The 25,238-nt window shown below is 51.4% G+C and overlaps 1 protein-coding gene across 3 annotated transcripts in view; it reads right to left on the bottom strand.

The window, feature by feature from the left end:
* Positions 1 to 25,238, bottom strand: part of AP3B2 (adaptor related protein complex 3 subunit beta 2) — a 33,570-nt gene that overhangs the window by 6,525 nt on the left and 1,807 nt on the right. Inside the window, exons 2-16 of one of the 3 annotated variants that reach the window (XM_055326664.1) lie at positions 17,906 to 17,981; positions 17,702 to 17,776; positions 17,326 to 17,421; positions 12,338 to 12,498; positions 11,993 to 12,059; positions 11,712 to 11,894; positions 11,328 to 11,611; positions 10,772 to 10,826; positions 10,411 to 10,482; positions 9,061 to 9,123; positions 8,577 to 8,709; positions 8,210 to 8,319; positions 7,376 to 7,552; positions 1,452 to 1,638; positions 120 to 238 (exon numbers count right to left, since the gene is read on the bottom strand). In XM_055326664.1, the coding sequence (XP_055182639.1) occupies positions 120 to 238; positions 1,452 to 1,638; positions 7,376 to 7,552; positions 8,210 to 8,319; positions 8,577 to 8,709; positions 9,061 to 9,123; positions 10,411 to 10,482; positions 10,772 to 10,826; positions 11,328 to 11,611; positions 11,712 to 11,894; positions 11,993 to 12,059; positions 12,338 to 12,498; positions 17,326 to 17,421; positions 17,702 to 17,776; positions 17,906 to 17,981 (1,858 nt within the window). Of the gene's footprint in view, positions 1 to 119; positions 239 to 1,451; positions 1,639 to 7,375; positions 7,553 to 8,209; positions 8,320 to 8,576; positions 8,710 to 9,060; positions 9,124 to 10,410; positions 10,483 to 10,771; positions 10,827 to 11,327; positions 11,612 to 11,711; positions 11,895 to 11,992; positions 12,060 to 12,337; positions 12,499 to 17,325; positions 17,422 to 17,645; positions 17,777 to 17,905; positions 17,982 to 25,238 lie in introns of those variants that run through there. The other 2 variants (XM_055326665.1, XM_055326666.1) reach the window with 2 other exon arrangements.

Raw genomic sequence — 25,238 nt, 5'->3', positions numbered from 1 at the left:
AGACAGATCTTCTTCCTGCATGTGGGGAGGGTATCAGGAGGGCCGGGCAGCACTGCCAGGACTCTCTGCTATTGCCCTCCCCCCACACACATACAATTCAATCCTTTACCCCTGCTGACCTCCACATTTCGCACAGATGGGTCTGGAGCTTCCTCTGGCCAGTCTGGGAGCTCCTGGTAGCCTGTGGCCTTGGCATTGAGCAGGTGGGACAGTGAACCCAACTGGAAGTGATCCCGGTCTGGGGGCAGGGTTAGAGGTCAGGCCAGTAGTAGGTTTTAGGAAATCCCCTGAGAGAGTCATCTCCTGGGGTGGGGAGCACGACTCTGGTCAGGATCCCCCTCTAGGCAGATGAAAGCAGTGAGCATGTTCCGTTAGGATTCTTCCACCCTGATCGCACCCTCGGGTTGTCTGGCCTGACTAGAGCAAGGGCTGAGGGAGAAGGGCGGAGGGTGGTGGACTCCAGGCCTAGAAGATGCTGCTAGCTCCTCTGCTTGGTTCTATCTAAAGGGGAGGCAGACATAAGAGCGTGGCTCCTTTTCCGGGGCAATGTGGGCTGCGTGCTTTTGCACAGCCAGGCTTGGAAAGGCGGCCTGGTTGGTAGGAGGAAGAGGCTGGGCAGGTTGGATCAAGACTGGAAGACATGCCTGGTCAGACTCTGGACCCCGTGGGGAGGCACGTGCAGTCTGAACGGGAGTGGGAAAGAGTCGGGGCCTGAGGTCCAGCCTGTGGCATCGGAGGGCAAATCAGAGACTGATGAATGGGGATGGTATTGAGGAGAGAGGAATTCCTCCTTCCTGGGAGATTTTCAAACTTGCTCCATCCCTCAGAATCTCCCTATTCCTGAGGTCCAGGGAAGGGAAAATGCAGAACCGAAAGGCACCCCGGAGAACTGAGCTTTGTGATAGAGGCTCCCCCCTGTGTAAGATTCCAAGGTCCAGAGAGCCAGCTGAAGGACCCTCCCCTCCTGGCCTCTCCCCAGGCCCCTGTCATAGGAGATGCACCCAAGGACAGAGAGGCAACGCTGACGACCCAGCATTTGGGCCGAGCTCCAGGGACAGCCCAGAGTGCTGGCAACTTCTTCCTCAGGAATTTTACAAACATACACCTCTCCTTTGAATGCTGTTTGATTTCCTGCCTTCCCAGGTCCTTAGTATTTAAATCTTGATAGGTAGTGCCAGCTCAGGGAGGGAGGTGGGCAGGGGAGCCAGATGGGGAAGGAGCCAGGAGCCCATACCAGCTGGGAGGTATGGTTGTGGGTTAGTGGGTGATTAAGTCCTGGGTGCTGCAGGACAGGCAAGAGGGGGTGGGCTAGGGGGAAGTGGGAGACTGGCATTTCTCCAGAAGTCCTGATGTCTGGCTAAGACTGGGACCTCAGGGGCACAGTCTGGATCTGGGTTTCTGACCAATTCTTCCCCCTCCACCAGGAGGTCACCCTTGATTTCCGCTCACACCTTTGAAGGATGACTCCAAGACTGGGGCTGGTTTGGGTGCCAGGAAGAGCTTCTTGGCATGACGGCTGAGGGCCCCCCCTTGCTCTGAAGGGACGATCAGCTGTCGGGTAAAGCGCGCTCGGTCACGAATGTCATAGTTCTGGTCATACTTGGCCAGACTCAGCACGTACTGGGTCAGCAGCTTGGTCTGGGGGATGAGAGATGATCAGCAGCCATCAGAAAGGGTGGGGACACAGAAGGCCCAGCAGCAGTCTGTAAGCCGACACCTCCAAGCAAGTGCTTCCCTCCCAGCTGAGGGCCAGCTGCCCCCACCACGCCCTCTCCCACCTGCTGTTGTACCACTCTGCCGTTCCCCTCACGTCCCTGGCTGATGCCTGACCCGAACTCTGACAACTGCCATGGCCCAGCAAAATAGGTTGCCCTTTTGGAATCTCCTCCCTCTTGGCCGTGGGCCCCATCATTCCTCAGTCTGGGGTCCCTACTGTACCCCGCCTACTCCAGGCCGGGTACTTTGGGGTGGCAGGATGAGTGAAGGTCTGAAACATTCTACTGGAAATCCCACAATTCCCAGCCAGCATCACCCAGAGGAAAAGTAGACAACAGAAGGAGACCGGAGGACAAACAGGGATCCCCTGGGCAAGGGCTGTCCTCATGCCCCATTAACCCATATGGTAGACTCTGAGCAGCCTGGAGTCTCCAGAGGCCATGGCCTCCCCTGGAAGGTTCTGAGATCACAGCAAACTGGAGCTGCCTATGGGTTTGCTGGAATCATGCAGGATCCGCTGTCTGCAATGGAGGCAGCCACATCCCAGGACCTAAAATCTTGATCCTGGACTGCTCTGACTTGCATTCATAGCATGATAGGGGGCAGACGTCATTGATAGAGGCCTTCTAGGGCTGTGTGTTATGTATGGTGCTTCACATGACCTCATGGAATGTCTGCAGCCCTTCTGAGAGGTAGGGACTATTGCCCCCACTTACAGAGGAGAAGCAGAGTCAGAAGCGACATATTTCAGGTTAAAGAGCCAGTTGGTGCTGCTTCTAGGCCCAGGCCCACCAGAGCCAGCAATCTGCACTGCCTACTGATGACATAAGGGGGCTATCCCCAGCTGGGTCTCTATGTCTTGTGACCAAGACAGAACCACCAAGTACATAGATCTCCTGTCCCTACAGCCAGAGTGCCCAGGGCAGCAGGAACCAGTGGAGGTAGTCCTGAACCAGCCCTGGTCTGCCTGAGGTTTATGGACATCCAGCCAAGTACATGGCTGACTTGGGTAACCCAGTGGGAGCATCACAAAGGATCAGAGCTGCTGCTGTGGCAAAGCTAGAGAGCTACAGTGACTTCCTTGTGCCTATGACACGGCCCACAGGGACTTCGGCTCAGTCCCTCCTAGCAGTAGCAGCGCCTGCTACACTTTTCCCATCACAGGTAAGTATTCTCAACTCCATCCCCCCTCAGATGCCTTGCAATGGACTCTGTCACAGACCTTCCCTTCCCTGGGCCAGACATCGTCTGACTGCTCATGGCTGGTGGATGCCCTCATCAACATGGTCCATCATCAAGATGCTGCTGATTCCCTTCTACAGACTTCCCAGCTGGCTGATCAGACTCCCCCCCACCCCTACCCCCCCAAGTCCTTGCCTAGTTCTGGAAAGAAGTGTTAAGGATTTGGATCTGTCTGTCCACAAACTTCACTGTATTATCAACAACCAATAGAGGAAGGGGTTGGTTCACCCACCTCTATGCTGCAGGATTTGCTTATAACAACTCATTACCCTTCTCCATACCAAGGATCCATTCACCAGAAATCATAGCATCCAGCCTGCACCAGCAGGACCGTCACCTCATTCAGCCAGGATGTGCAGGATTTATGGGCAGCTCAAGAGGGCCTATGAGACATGTGACAGTGCACCAAGAACAGAACCAGGTCCCCATGGACCAGTGGGCTCCAGCTTCTGGGGTAGACTTTTAAGTAAGGAACATGGACTCCTTTTCAAGAATGGATGTTAACATACCTGCCACCTTCCAACCACCTGTAAAATCACACTGGGACACCAGCTCCTCAGAAAAAAATACAACAAAATACATCCTGACCCTACATATAGAAATAAACTCTAGATGGACATGGCCCACAGATCTGAGGTCCTCCCCCACAATTCCTGCCTCCTGGTGTTTGTGCCTTTATGCAATCCTCTCTCCATGAGTGTGGGCAAGACCTAAAACTTGCTTCTAACCAATAGGATATGGCCAAAGTGATGGGGTGAAATCTAATCCCATGATTATGTTTCATTATATAAGATTTGCTCTAGAGACTTTTTACCTTGTAGCTTTGAAGAAATAAGCAGTGGTGTTGGGAGACCCCCTCGGCAAGGAACTGAGAGTGCTCTCTTGAACTGAAGTGGTCTCCAGCTGACAGCCAGTAAGCAGCCAAGGCCTCAGTCCTAGCATCCCAAAGAACTGCACCCAAGCACCGACCCTGCCAATCTGGAAGTGAACCCTTCCCTGTAGAATCCCAGATGAGAACCCAGTCTTTGCCAGCATCTCAATGGTAGCTATGCATAAGACCCAATGAAACCCCATGCCTTGACTCTTAACCCACAGAAATTGTGAGAAAATAAGCATGTTGTTTTAAGCCACTAAGCTTATGGTAATTTATTACACAGCAAGAGAAAACTACTACAATGGATTTAAAAAACACAAAAATAGAAATCTAGATGAAATTACTGGTGATATTTTTAAATGACATATGACTGGGGAAAAAACTTTCTAAATATGATGGCACTTGAAGGAAAGAGAAATGAAAAAATTAATATATTGAATAAGACACCAATGGGCAACTTCTAGATGGCTATCTATAGGCACCAGAAATGTATTTTTTAAAGCTAATGGGGGGCGCTTGTGTGGCTCAGTGGTTGAGCATCTGCCTTTGGCTCCGGTCGTGATCCCGGGATCCTGGGATTGAGTCCCACATCAGGCTCCTCATAGGGAGTCTGCTTCTCCCTCTACCTGTGTCTCTGTCTCTCTGTCTCTCATGAATAAATAAATAAAATCTTTAAAAAATAAATAAGAGCTAAGAAAATATAAGATTAATGGTGTTGTCTTTTCTAAGTAGTAGGCCTATGGCTAATTTAAATTTTTTTTTAAATTTTCATTTATTTATGATAGTCACAGAGAGAGAGAGAGAGAGAGAGGCAGAGACACAGGCAGAGGGAGAAGCAGGCTCCATGCACCGGGAGCCCGACGTGGGATTCAATCCTGGGTCTCCAGGATCGCGCCCTGGGCCAAAGGCAGGCGCTAAACCGCTGCGCCACCCAGGGTTCCCTAATTTAAATTTTTAATTATTATTTTCCTGGGTTTTCAAAATATGTTATGATGATCATGCATAAGCTTCATGATATTAAAAAAAGTTACCTTTTTAATTTTTAATTCTGCAGAACTTTATCAAAATCTTCCATCCAACGTGGAGGCCAGATTTTAGCTCCCACCATGCTCCTAAAGGACCCTCCTCCCACATATCTCACCTGGCACACAAAAAGCAAACTCACTGTCAAAAGAAGTCCAGGCAGTTGCCCCTGGTGCCGTACCCTGGTGCTATAATGAGCACCTTCACTGCTGCCGCCACCCCAGTTCCTCTGTTAATACATCTATTATCAGAGTTTTGGTGGCCTGTGGCCTGGAACCTGGTTATCTGCTGAGCCACAGCAGGCAGAGCTATGGTCATCCCTCTGGCCTCAGCCTGGGCCAGGATCTGGCGTGTGCTGGGGGTCAGTAAGTTGGGAATGGCTGGGATTGCTATGGCCCATTGCAGCCCCAGAATGTCACCCATGGTAGCAGGAGGAGGAAGCATCACCACTGTTTTACATGAACATCCATATGCACACGCAAACCTCCTCCCTTCTGGTGTGCTAGGGATTCCCTTTTCTCTACCACTCTGAGAACAGGCTGGGAAGAAAAAAATTGGGAAAAAAAATGGAGGGAGGAGAAAAGCTCTCTTTATTGAATCAAAGAACCATCCTATAGGGCCTGTACCTTGGAGGGCGCACCTTTAGTACAGGGCACCTGGAGTTAATGTCCATTTGCCAGAACAGCTATACTGGCCGCCCTGATGGGAGTAGGACCCCTGTGTCCTGTCTAGGAGAGGGGTTCAGCTGGACACACCCGCACTCTCTGCTCCAACCCTGACTACAGTTCTTATTGCTTTGTGTTTTGTACCAATTCCCCCACTTTGTTGTGAGCCTTCGGAGGTCAGTAAACATGTCTCACTCATTGTCATTATCCCAGGACATATCTCTGTGCCAGGCACAGTAAGCATGCAGGAAATGCATGTTAGGTAAAGCACTGAGCAAATGTACATATAGCTAACAGTGCCAGCTTAGGGAAATGGCATGTGAACGCACCCAGCTTATGAGAATGTGCCGACATCACACATCACCATCCTGGGGCTCAGGAGTCCTGCTCGGTCCTCAGCCTCTCTGGGCAGCTCCCCACCCACGCGGCTTCATCTTTTCAAATGTTCCTCCCACCTGTTCCTTCCTCCTCTCTGAACGAAGGAGGCACACAAATATTTGTTCAGGGACTGAACACCTCCCCACAGTGCTCTAATTTCTCTCTTCAACCCACTTCTCCCGCAATACTGACACTCACAGACCTGGTCCCATGCATGACAGCTGCCTGTCCCAACTCCCGACAAATATCCCAGCCTATGGTGGCCCTGCCTCCCCAGCTTTAGGGCACCCACCATAGGCACATGGATCAAAGGAGCCACTGAAGAAGCACAAATGCCTGTCCCAACTCCCGACAAGTGTCCCAGCCTATGGTGGCCCTGCCTCCCCAGCTTTACGGCACCCACCGTAGGCACATGGATCAAAGGAGCCACTGAAGAAGCACAAATGCCACCATCCAAAGACTAGATGGGAAGGCAAAGAAACCACCTGCAGGTGGGCAGGGATGTCAAAATCTCTAGGGTTTACCCATGTTGCTGACCCCAACCAGCCGCCCAGGAGCTCTGCTCCATGATTGCCAAATTGTTTCTAGAAAGGGCAGGGAGTAACTCTTTTAGGCTTTGTGGACCATATGGACTCTTGAAACTAGTTAACTCTGCTGTAGCACAAAGGCATCCATATACAATAAACGAATGAATGGACATTTCCATTCCCAATAAAACTTTATTTACAAACACAGGCAGCAGGCTGGATTTGGTCCACAGGTGATCATTTACCAACTCCCAACTCCCTTAACTGAGTGGGGTAGTGAGTATAGGAACTGTCACAGTGCTTAGCCTCTCCAACACCTTGAAAACTCTGCACATTACACTGTATTTTTAGGACAATCTCTTTCAACCATCTCAGGGGTTGCTCGACACTTAAGAGGCTTTTAATATCCTGATATTCCAGCTTAGTGGAGCCATGCCCTTGGCTATGGTACCTCTCATAACCTTTAACCTTGAGAATGACAATGGACACCAGTACTGCCCCAGCCGAGCAGAGACTTGCCCTTACATCCCTGGCACAGACTGGCCGAACATGACCAAGCCTTGGAAGGAAGGACAGACCCTATCTCCTAGGACACATTTTCTCCCACCAGTGTCTGTCATCACTGGCCCCTTCCTCAGCCCCACTCCACTGTGGTTCTTACGGCCCCATTGCTCCCAAGGTAGCAGGTAGGAACACTCTGTGACTGGAGGTCACAGCCCCACAGCAGAGCCTCTTCAACGATGGCCACCATCCCTACCGGCCCCACGTCCTCAGAGTAGCTGTGGACACTGGGGGGACACCAGTTACCTGGATACACTAGACTCTTGCTCTGCATTCTCTCTTCCAAAAGAGATGCTGGAGTTCACACTTATTTGGTGAGGGCCCACAGATTCCTGCCTCAGCCATTCCCAGGGCCCAGCATGTTTTAGGGGGCATCTTTCAATCCTTACCTGCTTCGAGTTAGTCAGGTAGAGCTTGGCTGCCAGATTGATGACCTGTAGCTTGACAATGTCCTCCTCTGCCGTGAAGGACTTGGCCATTTTTCTCAGGACATCAGGTGCAATCTTGGGGACGTGCTCACAGTACTCGCCGATAAGCCACAGGATGCTGGCTCGGGCCATGGGCACCTGTTGGTGTATGAGAAGGGTCAAGACAGGTGTACATGTGGAAATGTGGGTTGGCATGTGGCTTGCCACACCAATGGCGATCCTACCAACTGTGCTGGCTTATGAATCATGGGGATCTCTGGAAATGGGTCAGGGGGCTGGTGGGAGAGAGATTAAAAGGTGAGCATTGCCTGGGCAGCGTCTCCCCTCTCCCCAGGGGTTTACTAGCACAGGCACAGTTTTCAAGGGCCAAAGTCAGCCCTGGTTTAGTTTAGAAGACTGATTTTCTAGATCCATTGCACCTTCACTGTTTTACTTTTGTGTTATTCTTCCTGAATCTTCAAGGAATACCTTATTTAAATGTTTCAGCTTCGCAGTGCAACAGAAAAACATAAGCTTTGTCAATTGGCCAGAGCTTCAGAGCAAAGAGGAGCAGTGGTATAAGAGGAGCATGGAGCTCAGCAAGGGACCCTCAGGGGGTAAGTGAGTCTTGGGCAACACATGGGGACCACGTGGATGCTCCCTTTTTCCCCTTCCACCTGCAGACCTTTCAGAGCCAGCATGGAAGGTAAGGACATTGATCTTATGAAGGCTTAGAAGTGTTTAATTACAGGGTTTTAAAATCACATTGGGGTGGGGGGCGCTGGGATGGGAGGGAAACTAGGGTTCCTCCCTCACCTGGATGTTATCTGTGAGCTTTGCCAGATGTTTGATGATCTCTCCGTGCTGTGCAGGCTGCATCTGGAGCAGCTTCTTAATGACCACCACGGACTCTGCCACCACAAGCTCTGTGCACCGGGACATGAGCGTGTGGGCCCCAGGGTAGTCAGACAGCCACAGGCAGGGGGACAGACACACCTGCAAGGGCCCCTGACCCCTGGGTCTCCTCCACAACTCCCTGCACTTCTCCAATGGCCCCCAAAGGTGTAGCAACACTCAGATGCTAAATGAGGTTGATGGACAGACAGATGAACATGCATTGTGTCTGGACAGACAGGCCAACGGCCACTGGTCATCAAAGCTGGCCACTCAGACACACACTGACCATCACGGTTGGATAGCAGCTGCACCAGGCCATTGAGGCAGGTGTCCCGGACTCGGCCTATGTTGGTTGCACAGCGTCCAATGGCCTGGATCGTGGCTGCCACAAAGTCCTTGTCCATGCTGCGGATATAGGTCTGTGGGGCAGCACAACAGAGTGAACCCTCTGGGGGGTGACCATGCAGGCAGTGACCTCAGTGATTCTGCAGGCTTGAGGGTGACCACTGGGGCAGCTTGTCACCCTCATTCAACGACTCATCATGCTGGAGACTAACCTCCAGGAGAGGGAGTGACAGCCTCAGCCATCATGCAGTGACTCCCCAGTCTAAAGCCAGCAGAAGGCACTGCAAGGAGCCGAAGAGAAAAGTTTCTCCACTTTTTCAGCCCTTAAGAGAAACTTGGCCCATTGAGATGATTCTTTCTGAGCACAGGGGCTACAGGGCAACTCTCCAGGGCCCCTCTGCTGGGAGCTGGGCCCTGGCCCGTACCTGGAATTCCCGTAGGACAGTAGGGATGTTGGTCTCATTGGCCAGGTTGGTCAGCACTTCCAGCTGCAGGGGGGCAGAAAATGGGCAGCATGGCCAGTGGGCTCTCTGTGCTTTCACAACCCCTCATTCCAAACACCCTCCACAGACCAGAACACAATCCTACAGACAGCCCTGCAACATCCTTAAACCAATGAAAGAGATGACAGATTGTGAAACTCATCCAAAATGCAGGAGGACCAGTTTGCCTCGTAAATGGATTTCCTGCCAGAGTACACTCATAGCACAATCATGTCACCTCTCCACCTCCATTGAAAACAAAGCCTCCTATTGCTTTCAGGATAAAGAGCAACATCCTTATCATTGTCTATAAATCCCAGTATGAGCTGACCGCTGTCTACCTCTGTTCTCACACTGCATTCCCCTTTGGCCTCCACACCCCATACTGGCCTTTTGTCAGACTGCTTCCTGTCTCAGGACCTTTGCTTATACTGCTTCTTCTGTGTGAAGCTGTTCTGTCGTTCCTGTTCTTGCATTCACCTAGATAATTCGTGTTCATTTCTCAGGCATTTCTCAAGCCTCACTGCCTGGAGGAAAGCTTCCCTGACACCAGACTAGATCAGGCTCTCCAAGTCTATGCTCTGATGGTCCTCTGCAATTCTCTTTCTTACCACATCTCTCAAGTGAATTTTTCCATGTGTTTTGGGATTAGCTGCTCAGTGTCTCCTCCTCATCCCAACTAGACGGCAAGCACCCAAGGGTGAGGTGTCTGACGAGTTTGCCATCTCTCCTATCCCTAGATCTAGCTGTGACTGATACATAGTAGATGTTCAGAGTCAGGACTACCTGCTGCTGAATGAAATTACTCAGTAAAGAGGAAGCAGAGATGGAATGGAATGTGGGTACAGGCTCCTGACACATCTTCTGTGGGTGTATGTGTACATGGAAGCCTGAGGGGGTAGATGCGTAGGGAAAGGAACACTGTGGGTGGAACACAGGAGCCTGCCCAAAGTGGGAGCTAAGTAGGCATTCTGGAGTCAGCAGGCCACAGACCTCACCTCCTTGGGTCTACATTTTTATAAGATGAAGATCATGTATGCTTCCTGAGTTTAGTACAAAAATCAGATTACTTTACGTGTGCAAAGTAACAGATGTCTAATAGGTGAGAGGCAAAGGGTGAGTCCCTTCCCACTCTCGTCAGCCTGGCTTCCTGAGCAAACGTTTCTGGCTGGAGCAGCCACGGGCCCAGCTGCAGAAACAGGCAGGCCCAAGGTGGCCACTGTGGATATCTAAGTAGGTCAGTGCAGTGGGAGTGAGGTGGGAAGGCCCCATGCACTTCTGTCCATCACTCACCTTCAGGATCTTGATCTGGGTGGGGTCGGTGGATCTGATGTAGAAGCTCTTCAGGTAGGGTTCAAACATACCCTGGCAGAGAGAGGCAGCCAGGGAGCTTCAACACAGCAGTAGACCTGCCTCTCTCCCAGAGCTACCCGACTCTCCTGCCCAAGGCCCAGAATCCTCCCTCTCAGATCTGACCAGGTCTTTCTTCACTGGGTTTTCCTCTCTCAGCGGACCCCAGGATCCAAGCCCTGCTTATCCTCCTGGGTTTGGGGTCTCCCCTTTGCCATGCTCTGCACAGCCCTTCCCCAGTGCCCCGCACACCCACAGGAGCTACGCCTCGGGCTTCCTGGGCAGGCTTCAGTCACTTGCTCACCCGGCGCTTGATGGACATGGTGGCCACGTTCTGGAGTACCACATACTGCACCTCACTACGGAGAGAGGACAGGTCAGAGGTACCTGGGCCCCTCCACCAGGCCAAGGGGCAGCGAGTGGAGGGAAGGGAGGTGGGCCAAACAGGAGGGAGAGGAGGGGACCAGTGTGTGTGGGGGGGCAAGAATGGGGTCAGTACAAGGTCTGGGGTGTTGGGGGTGCTATGTGCTCCCAGAGCAGCTGGCTGCTGGGAGGGCCTGCGGAGTGCGCTGGGCGGGCAAAGGCAGGCCAGCCCTGCCGCCCAGCCTTCTGTGGGCGGGGCGGGGCGGGCCTCAGCGGGCAGGCCACCAGTGTGGGCCGTGCCGGGGGCGGAGCAGCCCCCAGAGCGGGCGGGGCAGACCAGCCCATCCACCCCAGCAGCCCGAGCAGCCGCAGAGCGGGCGGGGCAGGCTCCGCGCACCAGCCCATCCATCCCGACGGTGTAGGTGGGGCGGGGCCCGGCCGGGAGGGCGTGCAGTGCCCCCAGTGGGCCGTGGAGCCGGCCCAGCGGGGTTGCGCACCTGTGGCTGCGCAGGAGGCGCACCAGGGCCTTGGCGATGACGCCCACCTCCGCCTTGGGCGCCAGGTGGAAGTAGAGCTGCGCCACCGCCATCACCACGGCCGCGCTGCGGCTCTGCAGCAGAGGCTTTGTGTTGCGCAGCAGCAGCCGGTGGTCGGGATCCATGACGTAGGGCTTGCGGGCGGGCAGCGCCGCGGTGGTCGCCTCCTCTGAGCCCGGGCCCTTGGCCTCATCCTCTTCCGAGCCGTAGAAGGCTTTCTCGGGGTTCTCCTCCAGCAGAGATTCCTGGGGGCGGGGGCGGGGCGGGGGTCGGGCAGTGGGCGCCTCCTCCCGGCCGCCCTCCCCCCTGCACCGCCCGGGCGAGGGCCGGGGCCCTGGCACTCACGTTCTGGGTGGGGCTCAGGAACTGCGTGCGCGCATAGCGGGTGAGCATGCTGATGATGACCACCTGGCCCCACTCCTCCACGTCGATGAGCAGGTTACAGAGTTTCCGGTAGTTCTTGTGAATCAGGTCGATGCGCTCCGGGCACACCTCCTCGAAGGCCATCACCACGCTGCCCGCCACCAACTGGGGAAGGGGCAGTGGCTAGAGAGGGCGCGCAGGAGGGGCCAAGAGCCTCTGTCCCGCTCCTTTCCACCGCCCGGCCGTGTGTGAGGTGTACACACCGTGGTCTTGTCGGCCAGAAGCTTCTCAATGACCTCGATCAGCTGGTCCTTCTGGTCAGAATCCAGACTGAAGGAGAAACAGTGAAAAGGAATTTGCCCCTCGCCCCATCTCCCACCTTCCCAATATCTGCCCAAGCTGTGCCCACCTCCCGCACCCCAACCCCATTGGTGAAGAGGTGTGAGCTGCCACCACCACCGTCCTCCATCTCTGTCAGTTCCCCAAACCATCTCAAAGCATCCCAAGTATAAAAGAAAAAGGGCAATCTGCAAGACCTGAGAGGGGTCAGGGGTGCTGGGGACTTGAGAACTGCTCCCAGAGGAGTGAAGGGCTGGATTGGGGCGTACCTGTAGAGTTTAGGGATGGCATGAGCTGCTGTTTTCCGTACATAGGGTGACATGTCCGAGGCAGCTTCCTTGATGGCCAGCATCATGATGGGCACTATAATGGGCACCCGGATGCTAGACAGGACACGGAGGGCACTAGCCCGGATCAGCTGGTTGGGGTCCTAAGAGCAGAGGTGGAGGCAGAGCCCTGAGAGAACACAGTGCGCTGATAGGAAAGGCTACACCTCTGGAACCCACTGTTCCTGGCTACCTCCCCAACTCCCTGAATGATGTGCCAGTGCTAGTACCTGGGGGGTACTACTTGAGGGAACTGGCTCTTGGCCCCCGCTGCAGAAATCTGATACCTGAACAGTTGTGGCAATGGGTTGCTTCACTTTCAGGAAGAGTAAAAATCTTCTAGAATACCTGAAGTTCCTGAAACACCTCCTGGTCCTTGCGTGGGATTTTTGGGGGAAGGGGGGCCTTTGTATTTATGCCAGAGCTGACTGCAAGCAAATGTAAACTGGCCTTCTTCCCAGGGTTCATCTTTAACGCTCCTTTTCCCAGCAACTTCCCAAAAGTTGCTCTTCTTCTTTTCCTCCAGTGTTTAAAATACATAGGTGCACAGGTCCCTCCTCTTTGCTCCTGCTGCATCCAATACACACCTGGGAAGAGCCTTTAGTATACTGCAATCATGGCAGCAGCACTACTGTAAATTGCTGTGAATTTTAGAGAATGGTGGACAATGGGAGAGGTTTTGGAACACTAAATGGCAGATGACTCCCTGAGGTTCTAAAACAGAAAAAGAAGATCCACGAAATGACAGGGGACGATAATGGTAATCCCTGTCAAAATTCTAGAACTGATTTTTAAACACATGGTTTAGAAGCACTTATTTAAAAAGCAGGAGTCTGTATTTTCTCAGTCAAATCATGTCATATCTCACTGCTCTAGCCTATTTTTTCCTTTTTATTTGGAAATGAATATGGATTCACAAGAAGTTACTAAAAAAACACATTTTCCTTTCTGATAGAGTAACTAGGCTGGTCGATATTAACACTGTGTATTTTGATTTCAGCAAGGCATCCCTGGGTTAGGGTTAGGGTTAGCATTTCCTGGCTTGCCTTTTTTTTTTTTTTAAGATTTTTAATTTATTTATTCATGAGAGACACAGAGAGAGAGGCAGAGGGAGAAGCAGGCTCTATGGGGGAAGCCCAACGCAGGACTCAATCCCAGGACCCGGGGATCATGCCCTGAGCCAAAAGCAGATAGATGCTCAACCACTGAGACACCCAGGCGTCCCCTGGCTTGCCATTTTTGATGCAGGCTTTTTGTTTCACTGAATATGTAAGCATTTTAAGAGCAGAATTCCTGTCTATTTTGTTTCTGTATCCCTACAGCCCTTTGCCCGTGAAAGGTGTTAAGAAATTTCTCTGCTATTGAAAAAGATCCCTTCTAACAAGATAAGAAAATGCCAGCTGACTGTATAATTAGGTGAATCCACAACTTGGTAAAACATTGTACTTGGGGAACGTTTATTAACAGATAACCTTGGGGCTCACAGTCTGTTGCCCTGGTCTGTACAGCTTATGAATATCTTGGAGGAAGACTCAAGAGGACAAAAATGAAGATTTAGAATTGCCCTGAATTGGATGCTGTGCTAAACCAATAAAATGAAATGTAATGGGATGTCATATGGGATTCAGGGAACCAACTGCATAAAGACAGTATGTGGGGAGACCTAGATTATCTGACTGCCCACTGGAGGTTTGTCTGAATTGAGCCAAACACAGTAGTGGGCTGCTGAGAAACCAAACCTAGTCTCAGCCTGGATCGATAAGAAGGGAGAGTCCTTGATGGAAATGAATGGTTCTAATGTACAGGAGAGCCCAGAGTCATTAACAACAGCAGAAAGATGGGGATCCCTGGGTGGCTCAGCAGTTTAGCATCTGCCTTGGGCTCAAGGAGTGATCCTGGGGTCCCAGGATCGAGTCCTTCATCGGGCTCCCTGCATGGAGCCTGCTTCTCCCTCTGCCTGTGTCTCTGCCTCTTTCTCTTTCTCTGTGTCTCTCAAAAATAAATAAAATCCTTAAAAAAAAACAAACCCAACAGCAGAAAGAAAATGAGTTTTAGAGGAACACATGTATCATATGATACCATTTACAAAACAATATTATATGTTATTTAGGAATGCATAAATAGGTAGTAAGACAGTAAATGCATGCACATGAACGATAAACAGGAGAAGATACATAAGGGGCTTTGGCTATTGATAAATTTTTCATTTCTTATGTGTGGCATATAGATATTCATCATACTATTCTTTGTGCCTTTTGTGAGTTTGAAATAAATTTTTAAAAATGTAGCTATGGAGGTTTTGAGACAATATAATGGTTTCATTTTTAATTTTTTTTAAGATTTTTATTTATTCATGAGAGACACAGAGAGAGGCAGAGACATAGATAGAGGGAGAAGCAGGCTCCCTGCAGGGAGCCCGATGTGGGACTCGATCCCAGGACCCCGGGATCACGACCTGAGCCAAAGGCAGACACTCAACCACTGAGACACCTAGGCATCCCACAATATAATGGTTTTAAAAGAAATTGTAGTTGTCCTAAGTTGGAGCAAATTGCCTTATGAAGGAGTGACATCTCTGTCACTGGAGATGGCCTGTTGGATATGTTCTAGAGCAAAGGTTGGAACATTATGGTCCTCAGGCCAAATCTGTCTTCTGCCTTTTTTATAAATAAAAATTTAGGGACACCTGGCTGGCTCAGCAGTTAAGCGCCTGCCTTCAGCTCAGGGCATGATCCTAGAGTCCCAGGATCGAATCCCACATCAGACTCCCTGTATGGGGCCTGCTTTTCCCTCTGCCTGTGTCTCTGCCTCTCTGTCTCTCTCTCTCTGTCTCTCATGAATAAATAAATAAAATCTTTTAAAAAAATGTATTGGAACCCAACCATGCCCACTCATTGACAGGTTCTTACACACTTCAAGGGCAAAGTTGAGTGGTTGCAGGGTTGAAGCTATCTGGCCTACACAGTCTAAATTACTGCCTGACAGTATACAGAAAGTTTGCTGACCACTCTTCTCGAGAATCCTTGCACTGAGTGGACTAAGGAGGCTTTGGGTAAATGTAGAACTTGCCTATGCAAAAATCCTAGAATAGTTCTTCTAAGAGGATTTAACCCTGATTCAAATAAAAAGATCACTTGCCAATCTAGATAGATCGATCCTCTGGTTTTGTCTTTAAGAATTAACCTTGCACAATGTGTGGCCGGGGATACCCAGGTACTGCTAGCTGACAAAATGTAAATGCAAGTGCCCTTGCTCGCTGCCCCGCCTGAGAGGCAGACCCTGTCAGGCTCTCCTGCTGGCCACAGCACAGTGACCTAGGGCTCGGCCCAGATCTGGGCAGTCAGTCCTCAGGCTGCTCAGCAACCTACTGAACCAGCTGATCACGAAAAGCTAAGCTAGACCTTTCAGAGATGCTCTCACAGGAATGTGAGCTACATGTGCAGAAAGACTAGGGGAGTTAATGGTTGTCATCTGAGCTGAAAATGCTGCTGTGGAGAGAGAACAGAATGGCGTTCAGAGATACTGGCTTCTGTCTCCTTGACATATACCAACCAGGAAAGCATGCTGTGGAGACCATCACACATGCATGCATGTCATATGCAAAACACAAGTGGAGAATATTCAGTTTAAATAGTATGAGGGGATTTAGCACCCACTCCATTCTAAAGGATTTGAATCTTCCCACTGCTCTTTCCTTTAGGTGATGATTGATTGATTGATTGATTGATTGATTGATTTTTCTAAAGAAGGGGAAAAGGTGGGGAGGGACACAGGGAGAGGAAGAGAGGGAATCCCAAGCAGGCTCCTGCCTGAGTGCAGGGCCTGACATGGGGCTCCATCTCTCAAGACATCATGACCTGAGCCGAAATTAAGAGTCAGATGCTTAACCAACTGAGCCACCCAGGTGCCCCTCGGTGATTTCAATTTCTACCTGCCTCAAAGAGCCTGTCAGGACAACAGACATGATCCAGCCTTTAAAAGCAGGTATTTTGCATACACCAGGACATCTAAGACAAGTCAACTACTTCTGGTGCTAAACAGAACGGTCACCATGGGCGCCTAGGTGGCACGGTGGGTTAAGCCTCGGGGCTCTTGGTTCCTGCTCAGGTGATAACTTCAGGGTCCTGGAATCGAGCCCTGCCCTCGGCTCCATGCTTGGTGCACAGTCTGCTTGAGATTGTCTCGCCCTCTCTAAAAAATAAATAAATTTTTTAAAAAGAAGGAAGAAGAATGATCACCTAGAGCTTGCTTCAGCTCTAGAGGGATAATTGTGTTGAACTCACTGGAAGTGGACAGTCATGTGTGTTTATGGCATCTGCGCTGACCTCTGAACCCACCCCGGAGTCTGAGGCAGCTCTCCTACAGGGTAAACTCTGTTGCTTTCCTGTCGGTAGAGCTCATTTCTGTTCAGTAAGCCCTTCTGTCCTCCATAACAAGTCACAGGTGAAAAGGTTCCAAACTCATTGTTCTCCACAAAAACCCAGCCCAGGCCCACCTGCTGGCACCCAGGTTCTGACACACAGAGCTGAGGAGCCCAGGTCAGCCGTGGCCCTCACAGTCCTGTCCTAAGGAAGCTGGCTTTTGCCTGGTTATGGACCCGGATCCTTCACACCAGTGCGACTGGGAGGGAGCCCAGGGCTCTCTACTTCCAGGGCTTTAACTGGTTCACATTTGAGGCGACCATCATCCTGGGCTCCTCAGAGGAGGGGCTGCACGCTCTCAGGGCACCCACTCTGCGTCTCAACCCCCTACTGAGCCAGCCTCCACTGTCCGAGGGTCCCTTTGGCCCTTCTCTCTGACGCTGACCCTCCCCATTCTCGGCAGGTAGGAAAGGCCAGAGCTGCTTCCCTCAGGCACCAGCCTCTCCCCGGCCTCCTTCTACATGGCATCCACAACCCCAGGTGCCAGGGAGGCAAACCGAAACCTCTGACCTTTAGGCCACGTTGGAAGGTGGAGATAGACAGCAGGGCCAGGTCTTGTTGCTCTTCGGCATAACGTACCAGGTACACATAGACGAGCTTCTTCACCTGGGGAGAGCAGGTTTCTCAGCAGGACTGGTGCCCCCCACCCTGTGATATGCCATCACCTGGCTGGCTGTGATCACACAGGCAAATTCCCCCAGTGGGGGGCAGCATCCCTACTGTGCCCTGGGGCCTCCACTCGGACCCACATCTGATTCAGGGACATATCCTGAACCAAGAACATTCAGAGCAAGTCAGGCCCCCAGGGGCTGGATCCTTCCCTTCCTCACCCCAACCGGCCGGAGTTGATTCCCGATGGAGGTGAGCATCACTGGGTGGTGCTCACCTCTATGTTTTTGCAGGCCACGTTTTTCACCACAGCGGGAAACAGGTCTGAGGCATTCTTTCCCCGGGCGATCATCTGGGTGGTGGGAAGGAGAAGGGAAGGGGCCCACACTCATTAGGGGAAAGTCCACAAGGACACAAGGAGAGCAGCTTTTTGATTCCTACCCGCCACCCACCCTGCCCTGAGGACCCCTTTCCCACTCACAGCCACAATCCTCTTCATGGCCTCCAGCTTGAGGGAATCCTTGTTGGTATCCAGCATCTCCTTCAGGTCATCATGCCTGGGGGTGCACAGGAGGTCAGGGGAGGCCACAAGAGTGGGGGTGGGGGTATCCATCAAGAGGATAGAAAGAAGCAACATGGGTAGGGGACTTGGGGTCAGAGAAACGTGGGCCAGGGTGTGGTGCAGGTTGAGCTGGGTGCCCCTGAAAAAAGTTCTGAAGTCCTAACCCCCAGGACCCCAGGGACCCTTTTTGGAAACAGACTTGCTACAGTTGTCATTAGTTAGGATGAATGGTTGACACAGTATTCCTGGTGTCCTCATAAGAAGACAGCCGTGTGAAGAGAGAGACATGGAAATAATGCCATGTGAAGCCAGAGGATTGGTGTGATCCATCTATAAGCCAAGGAGCACCAAAGATCGCCAGCACCGGAAGCTACAAAGTGATGAGCACAGATTCCCTACAAGTTTCAGAGGGAGCATGGCCCTGCTGACACCTTGATTTTGGACTTCTAGCCTCGGGATCTGTGAGATAATACATGTGTTGTTCTAAACCACCTGCTCTGTGGCACTTCTTTCTAGCACCCCAGGAAACCTATACAGCCGGGGACCTAGAACCAGAAGAAGAAAGGTTTGGGGTAGGAAAGGTATGGACCCTGCCCAGAAAAAGGCCAGTTGGATAGACGGGAAGGATCTGGAGCTGGTATCCAAACAGAAACAGGATACCCTTAGCCCACCCCAGGTGTGTCCTGAGCCCCGACTCCACAGACTGATCTAACCCCAGGGACTGGATGGGTCCCAGAGCTCCAGAAATCTACTGAGATGGCTTCACAGCAAAAGCCAGAGCTGTCCCTTAACATTCAACAGTGATTTCAGGCAGTTATAAAAACCTCATGGGGGAAATAAATGAAGATTTGGATAAATAACCCCTTGCACGTGGCTGAAGGGAATAGAGGTAGTCCTCAGGCCAATACATAAATTTCATGCAATGCCCCTTGCAAGTTCAATGAAGGCATTTTGTCAAACATCCTGAAGTGGCAGCAAAATTTGCCTGGAGAAATCTAAAAATAATGAATAGGTTAAGAACTCCAAAGAATAGTCTGGGGAAAGAAGAGAACAATGAATAAATGACAGACAATTCATCCTCCTGGAATTCCAAACACATATCAACACAGCAATGACAAAACTGCATGGTACCAGGCTAACAATAGAAAGTCAAAGGTCATAGGGGGCAATTTCTTTTTTTTTTTTTTCCCATAAATGAATCTAAAGTGATACATTAGGAACAACTCACCAATGGAAGGAAGAACCTTTCCTTCCCATATATAAATGCTGTTGGGACAACTGCTATGCAGCAAAAAATTTAACTTGTACATGTCTCTGACCAAAATAAACCCCACATTTTTTATTAATCATGAAGTGATTTTTAATTATGGAAGAGGAAAGGGAAATTCTTATTTTCAAGGTCATAAAATTATCAGTAACCAGATGGCTAAGGTTTAATTTTTTAAAACTTTTGTATATGAAACTAAATTTAAGATAAAAAAAACAAATATGGCAACTGTATTTGTTGGCTAGGTCTGCTATAACAAAGTACCACAGACTGTGTGGGCTTAAACAACCTAAATTTATTTTCTCAAAATTTTAGAGGCTAGAAGTCTGAGATGGTGGTAGTGGGCATGGGGAGTGGCCTCTTCTGAGGCCTCTCTCCTTGGCTTATAGATGGTGGTCTTCCTGTGTCTGCGCATGGTCTTCCCACTGTGTCTCCCTATGTCCAAATTTCCTCTTTTTTAGTTTAAGATTTTTTTCATGAGAGACACACAGAGAGGCAGAGACACAGGCAGAAGGAGAATCAGGCTCCGTGCAGGGAGCCCAATGTGGAACTCGATCCCAGGATCTTGGGATCACGACCTGAGCCGAAGGCAGATACTCGACCACTGAGGCACCCAGGTGCCTCCAAATTTCCTCTTCTTATAAGGTCACCAATCAGAATGGATTAGGGCTCTCATGACCTCATTTTAAATTTTTTTTTTTAAATTTATGATAGTCACACAGAGAGAGAGAGAGAGAGAGGCAAAGACATAGGCAGAGGGAGAAGCAGGCTCCATGCACCGGGAGCCCGACGTGGGATTCGATCCCAGGTCTCCAGGATGGCGCCCTGGGCCAAAGGCAGGCGCCAAACCGCTGCGCCACCCAGGGATCCCTCATGACCTCATTTTAACATAATTACCTCTTTAAAGACCCCTGCCCCAAATATAGTCATATTCTGAGGTACCAGGGGTTAGGACTTCAGCAATAGGAATTTAAAGGGGACACAATACAGCCTATAAAGCAACAGAAAGGAAAGTATTTGGGATATGGCAAACAAAAATTTAATATTCAAAATAAAGCATTAAGACGCCTGGTTGCTCAACGGTTCAGCATCTGCTCAGGTTGTGATTCTGGGGTCCTGGGATTGAGTCCTGAATAGGGCTTCCTGAATGGGGCCTGCTTCTCCCTCTGCCTATGTCGCTGCCTCTCTCTGTCTCTCATGAATAAATACATAAAATCTTAAACAAAAACAAAATAAAGCACCAATATAGATTTAAGGTCTATATCCAGCTTTCATTGTAAGGGCTGCTGCAAGCATATCCACACCTGTTAGTCCCTCCAAGGAGACATAGCCCTGAGCTATCGCTCTCCTTTCAATGAGTGGAGCATAGTCTGGTAGTCCTCAGCCACGTGCCCTTGTGCAGTGAACAACCTGCCTGACCATACTCAGAGGTCTAGGGGTAGGTGGTCAAAGAAGTGAACAGATACCGGTGAATAGACTCATGGAAAAAATGCTTCTATACACAGCCAAGACAGCTGTGGGACAACTGATGTGCTCATGTGTTGCCAAAACGGTTCCAAGATGTGGTGATCAGTGTGTGCAGAGTCCTGCACAGTTCTCTCATCTTCCAGATAATAAGCCACAGCTTTTGAGCCAGGCAGGAGAACCCAGCCTAGAAAGGTTATCACCAACAGTAGAAATTAAAAAGCAATGACAACCCATAAAAAAAAAAAAAAGCAATGACATATTTAGAGACAGCAGAATGTCAGAAATTGAAGGGAATAGTGACAGCAGGGATGAGCAGGACAACAGTCACAGACAGGCCAGGGTGGCCGTGCTGCTGGTGCTGAGAGGCAAGTCAGCGACAAAGGCCGAGAGGAAGGGAAGAAGCCAACGTGATGCATGGGCTGCCTTCTGCACAGATGCCCAAGTGCCTAACGCACACTCAGAAGGGACAGAAGCAGAGCTAAGCTATGGATGATCCAAGGGTTTTAGAAAGGGTCTTTCCTGAACAGATTTTTTGGTGGAAAGCAGGGTAGAAAGCTAATGTCTTCCAGGACACAGAAGACCTGCTGTCACAGAAGGCAGAAGAATGTCCAGCCCCAGCCATGCTCATCTAAACGCCCCCAGATCAGAGGATCTTCTCACTCTCCCAAACACAGGCCAGGTGGTCCACTCCTGCAGGCTGAGCTCAGGCCCCCGGGGTACAGGAGGCCCAGACGGTGCAGCTGAGCATGGGTACCATTAGGGCTGCGGGAGGATAAATGCTGGGCCACCCTGGTCCCCGAGTACGAGTGCAGGCCGCTGAACTGCCACATTCCACCATATGGACAGTTCACAGCACACATCCTACAAACACCCACACATCCCAATACCCCCTCCACGCTCCAGCACCATCCACACGTACCACAGGCACACCTGCACCCCACAGACATGCCTGTACCCCTCACAGACACATCTGTACCCCAGACATCCCCCCCACAGACACATCTGTACCCCAGACATACACCCCCAGATATACCCACACCCCACAGACCACCTGCACCCCAGACATTCTCACACCCAGACACACCTCACACCTACACCCCTAGACATACCCATACCCCCACAACCCCACCCCATAGATATATCCACACATCCCCAGACACACCTGTACCCCCAGACACACACAATTCATACATAAACCCATACACACCCACGACCCATGGAGAAACACACGATCACAGACACATACACCACACGTTCAGACACTTCCCACAGAAACTCTACACACATATACCCACATATGCATTAACACATATCTCACACCCACATCCCTAGACCCCCACAAACACACACATTCCCACAAGACTTCTCCATTCTCCCCCACACCCCCATCTGGATGTGCACATCCCACCCAATGCACCCCACACCCAAGCCCCTCCACAACACACACCACATACACATACACCCTCCCGACAAAACTGTCACTTTGGCCTCATTCCCCAGTGTCCAGTCAACTCCTATTTGAGATGCTGGAAGATGAATTTAGGCTTCTAGGATCAAACACAGGCAGCCTCATGGACCCTCCGGCCTCCTCCTGAGGGGTGGGCCTGGGTGACCTGACTGGGAGCAGCTGGAGTTTGCCTGGGTGTTCTCTAAAGCAGACTTCCTCACCCGGAGTGTCCTCACCACTCCTAGAAATACCACAGGCCCCTGTCAAATGCACCACCCCTGGGGCCGTGCTGCAGCACCCATACTACTCCCACCCTCCCGGCCTGGTGCAAATACTCCAGGCCCTGGAGGCTCCAGCCGGCCAAGGGGACTTGAGGGAGGGGAGGGCCTGTGGGTACACGGCACAGGGAGCCCAGGCAGGACTGTCAAATGCCCATGAGCAGACATCAGCCCCCTCCTGGGATGTGACCACCCCTGGGCCATCATCTTGTGTGCCCGAGAGGGAGAGGGAGCGAGGGATGCACAGCAAGGCTCCGAAGCCATGAAACATTAGCCTCTGTGGTCAGATCCCCTTACACTGCACTCTCTCTGCCCTGACCCCTGGCCTGACCTGGCAGAGGAACTCTCCAGGGGGTGGCCAGAGCCACCCAGACACTGAGGCCAGACTGCTCACCTCCCTGATATACACCTTCCTCCCTCTCCTCACCACCAGAATCCCAATCCACTAGAAGTGGGGGTGGGCTGCCCAAACTCTGCGTCTGAGCCTGTCTCCAAACCTCACCCAGAGCCCACTGCAGCCGGGACCTGAGAGGGGGAAGGTCCAGGTGGAACCATAACACTATCCCCCCCGCCAGAGCTGCCCGAGTTATGTTCATCGCCTCATACACTCAGCCCCCACACTGCACCCCTGATGCCCCCACCCGCCTAGACCTCCTCCTGGGGAGGTGGAGTCTGAGCTAGAGCAGCAGCTGTCCACCCTTCCTGGCATGGGGGTGAGGGGCCCTGGGAGCTCCTCTGTACCTTAGCAGCTGGCTCTGGCTCTGGCCAGGCTCCGGGCCAGGCCCTTCCAGGGACGCCTCCGGGGTTGTGTCTTCCTCAGGGGCCTGCAGCCACCGGAGCTCCTCAGGCTGCAGGGCCTGGTACCAGGGTGGGGGCCCGCCTTCAGGGGCCAGCACAGGGCTGGCAGCCTCCTGGTCAGCTGCGCCAGCCCCTCTGCCCCCTGGCCTCACCACAGCCCCCGGGAGCTGCAGGAATCGCTGCATGGGGCACCGGGTCCTGCTCTGAGATGAGACTGAGCCAACCAGGGAGCCAGGGACGCCTGTCCCTGTCCTAGACGGCCTGCCCCCGAAACTCAGAAACCAGACACTGGCAGGGAAGGAGGCTCTGGTTTCCTTTTCGTGGCTCAGAGATAGGACTCCAGATGGGGAGGATGGCAGGGACTGGGGAGAAAACCACCCCTATCTCTGGCCTGTGGGCCAGGGGAGCTGATCCAGACAGAGGTGAGGGATGCCCTCCTCACTCCCACTCTCCTGCCACATCTGGACCCCTGCCTCCCCAGAACTGCTCTTCCTCAGAAACCCTGTACACCCCCTTCCCACTCTGACCCGAACCCAGAGCCAGGTCCTTGATTCCTTCCTTCTTCTCAGTATTCTCTGGTCTCTACTTCCTCCCCACCTGGCCCAGGCCCCCCAGCCTGTCCTAGCTGCTCTCTCTCTCATACCCAGGGCCCTCCCATCCTTGCTGCCCCTACCCTGCCAGGAGTAGTTGGCTTTATTCGCTGGATTTCAGACCTGCTCAATACGCCTCAAGTCCCCACCCACAGCCTTGCTCTCTGGCTATGAGAGCTTCACCACCTGCTTCTCATGAAAATGAAAGGCCTCAGATAAAATCCCCTGCAGCTCCCAAACATCTGCGTCTCCTCTCCTGTCCTCCTCCCCGTGGGCAGTGATCCTCCTCAAAGGCAGCTCTGTAGGCTTCCCCTCCCACCACCCAGGGGTCCAGGCCTGCTTCAGCTCCCTTCAGCCTCTCCCACACAACTGGCTCCTTCCCATCAGCAGTTAGACTTGCTCCAGGCTCCCTCCCCCATCCAGATAATAAGCAAAAATAACAACAAAAATAAAATAAACCTTCTTGAACTAATTATCTCCAGCTACTCTTTTCTCTCTCTCTCTCTCTCTCTCTCTCTCCCTTTACAAACTTCTGGAAACCAAATTTCCCATTCACTGTGTTTTATTTATTTATCTCTTATTTTCTCCTCTATTCACTTTAACCTGGTTTGAGACGCTGATAAGAATTTAGGGCTGAGGAGCACCTGGGTTGCTCAGTGGTTGGACATCTGCCTTGGGCTCGGGGCATGATCTGGGGTCCTGGGATGGAGTCCTGCATCGGGATCCCCACAGGGAGCCTGCCTCTCTCTGTCTCTCATGAATACATAAATAAAATCTTTATAAAAAAAATAAAGCAGGGATGCCTGGGTGGCTCAGTGGTTGAGCATCTGCCTTTGGCTCAGAGCGTGATGGTGGGGTCGGGGACTGAGTCCCACATCGGGCTCTTTGCAGGGAGCCTACTTCTCCCTCTGCCTATGTCTCTGCCTGTGTGTGTGTCTCTCATAAATAAATAAATAAAATATTTTTTAAAAATAAAAAATAAATAAAGCAAACATGGCACAATGTCAACAATGGTTGGATCTAGGTGGAGGGTATGTATGTATTCCTTGTACTATGAACTCAATTTTTCTGTATGTTTAACATTGTTCATAATAGAATGTTGGGGAAAAATAACCCAGCTCCCCCTCTTCTGACTTCGCCAGACTTGTCCCACAGAACAGGAAGTGGGGAGCAGAACAGGGAGAGGTTGACCGACTCTTTGTCAAACCAATGGTCGTGATTTCTTTCCCTTGTTTGGGTTGACATTATGGATTGCTGCCTCCTTGAAACCGCATGATGCCTTCAGTTTACTTTTTCTCAGTTACCTTGAAACACTCTTCCCCTGCATTCTGGTCATCCCTAATGTCTGTGTCTTTAAAGTTCCTATCTGTGCACTGTCTGTACTCATTTTATATCCCTGGGTTAC

The sequence above is a fragment of the Nyctereutes procyonoides genome, unplaced genomic scaffold (genome assembly GCF_905146905.1).
Source record: "Nyctereutes procyonoides isolate TBG_1078 unplaced genomic scaffold, NYPRO_anot_genome, whole genome shotgun sequence".
In the NCBI taxonomy this organism is placed as follows: domain Eukaryota; kingdom Metazoa; phylum Chordata; class Mammalia; order Carnivora; family Canidae; genus Nyctereutes; species Nyctereutes procyonoides.
Note: the sequence above shows the minus strand (reverse complement) of the source record. Positions and strands in the feature narration are given on the sequence as shown.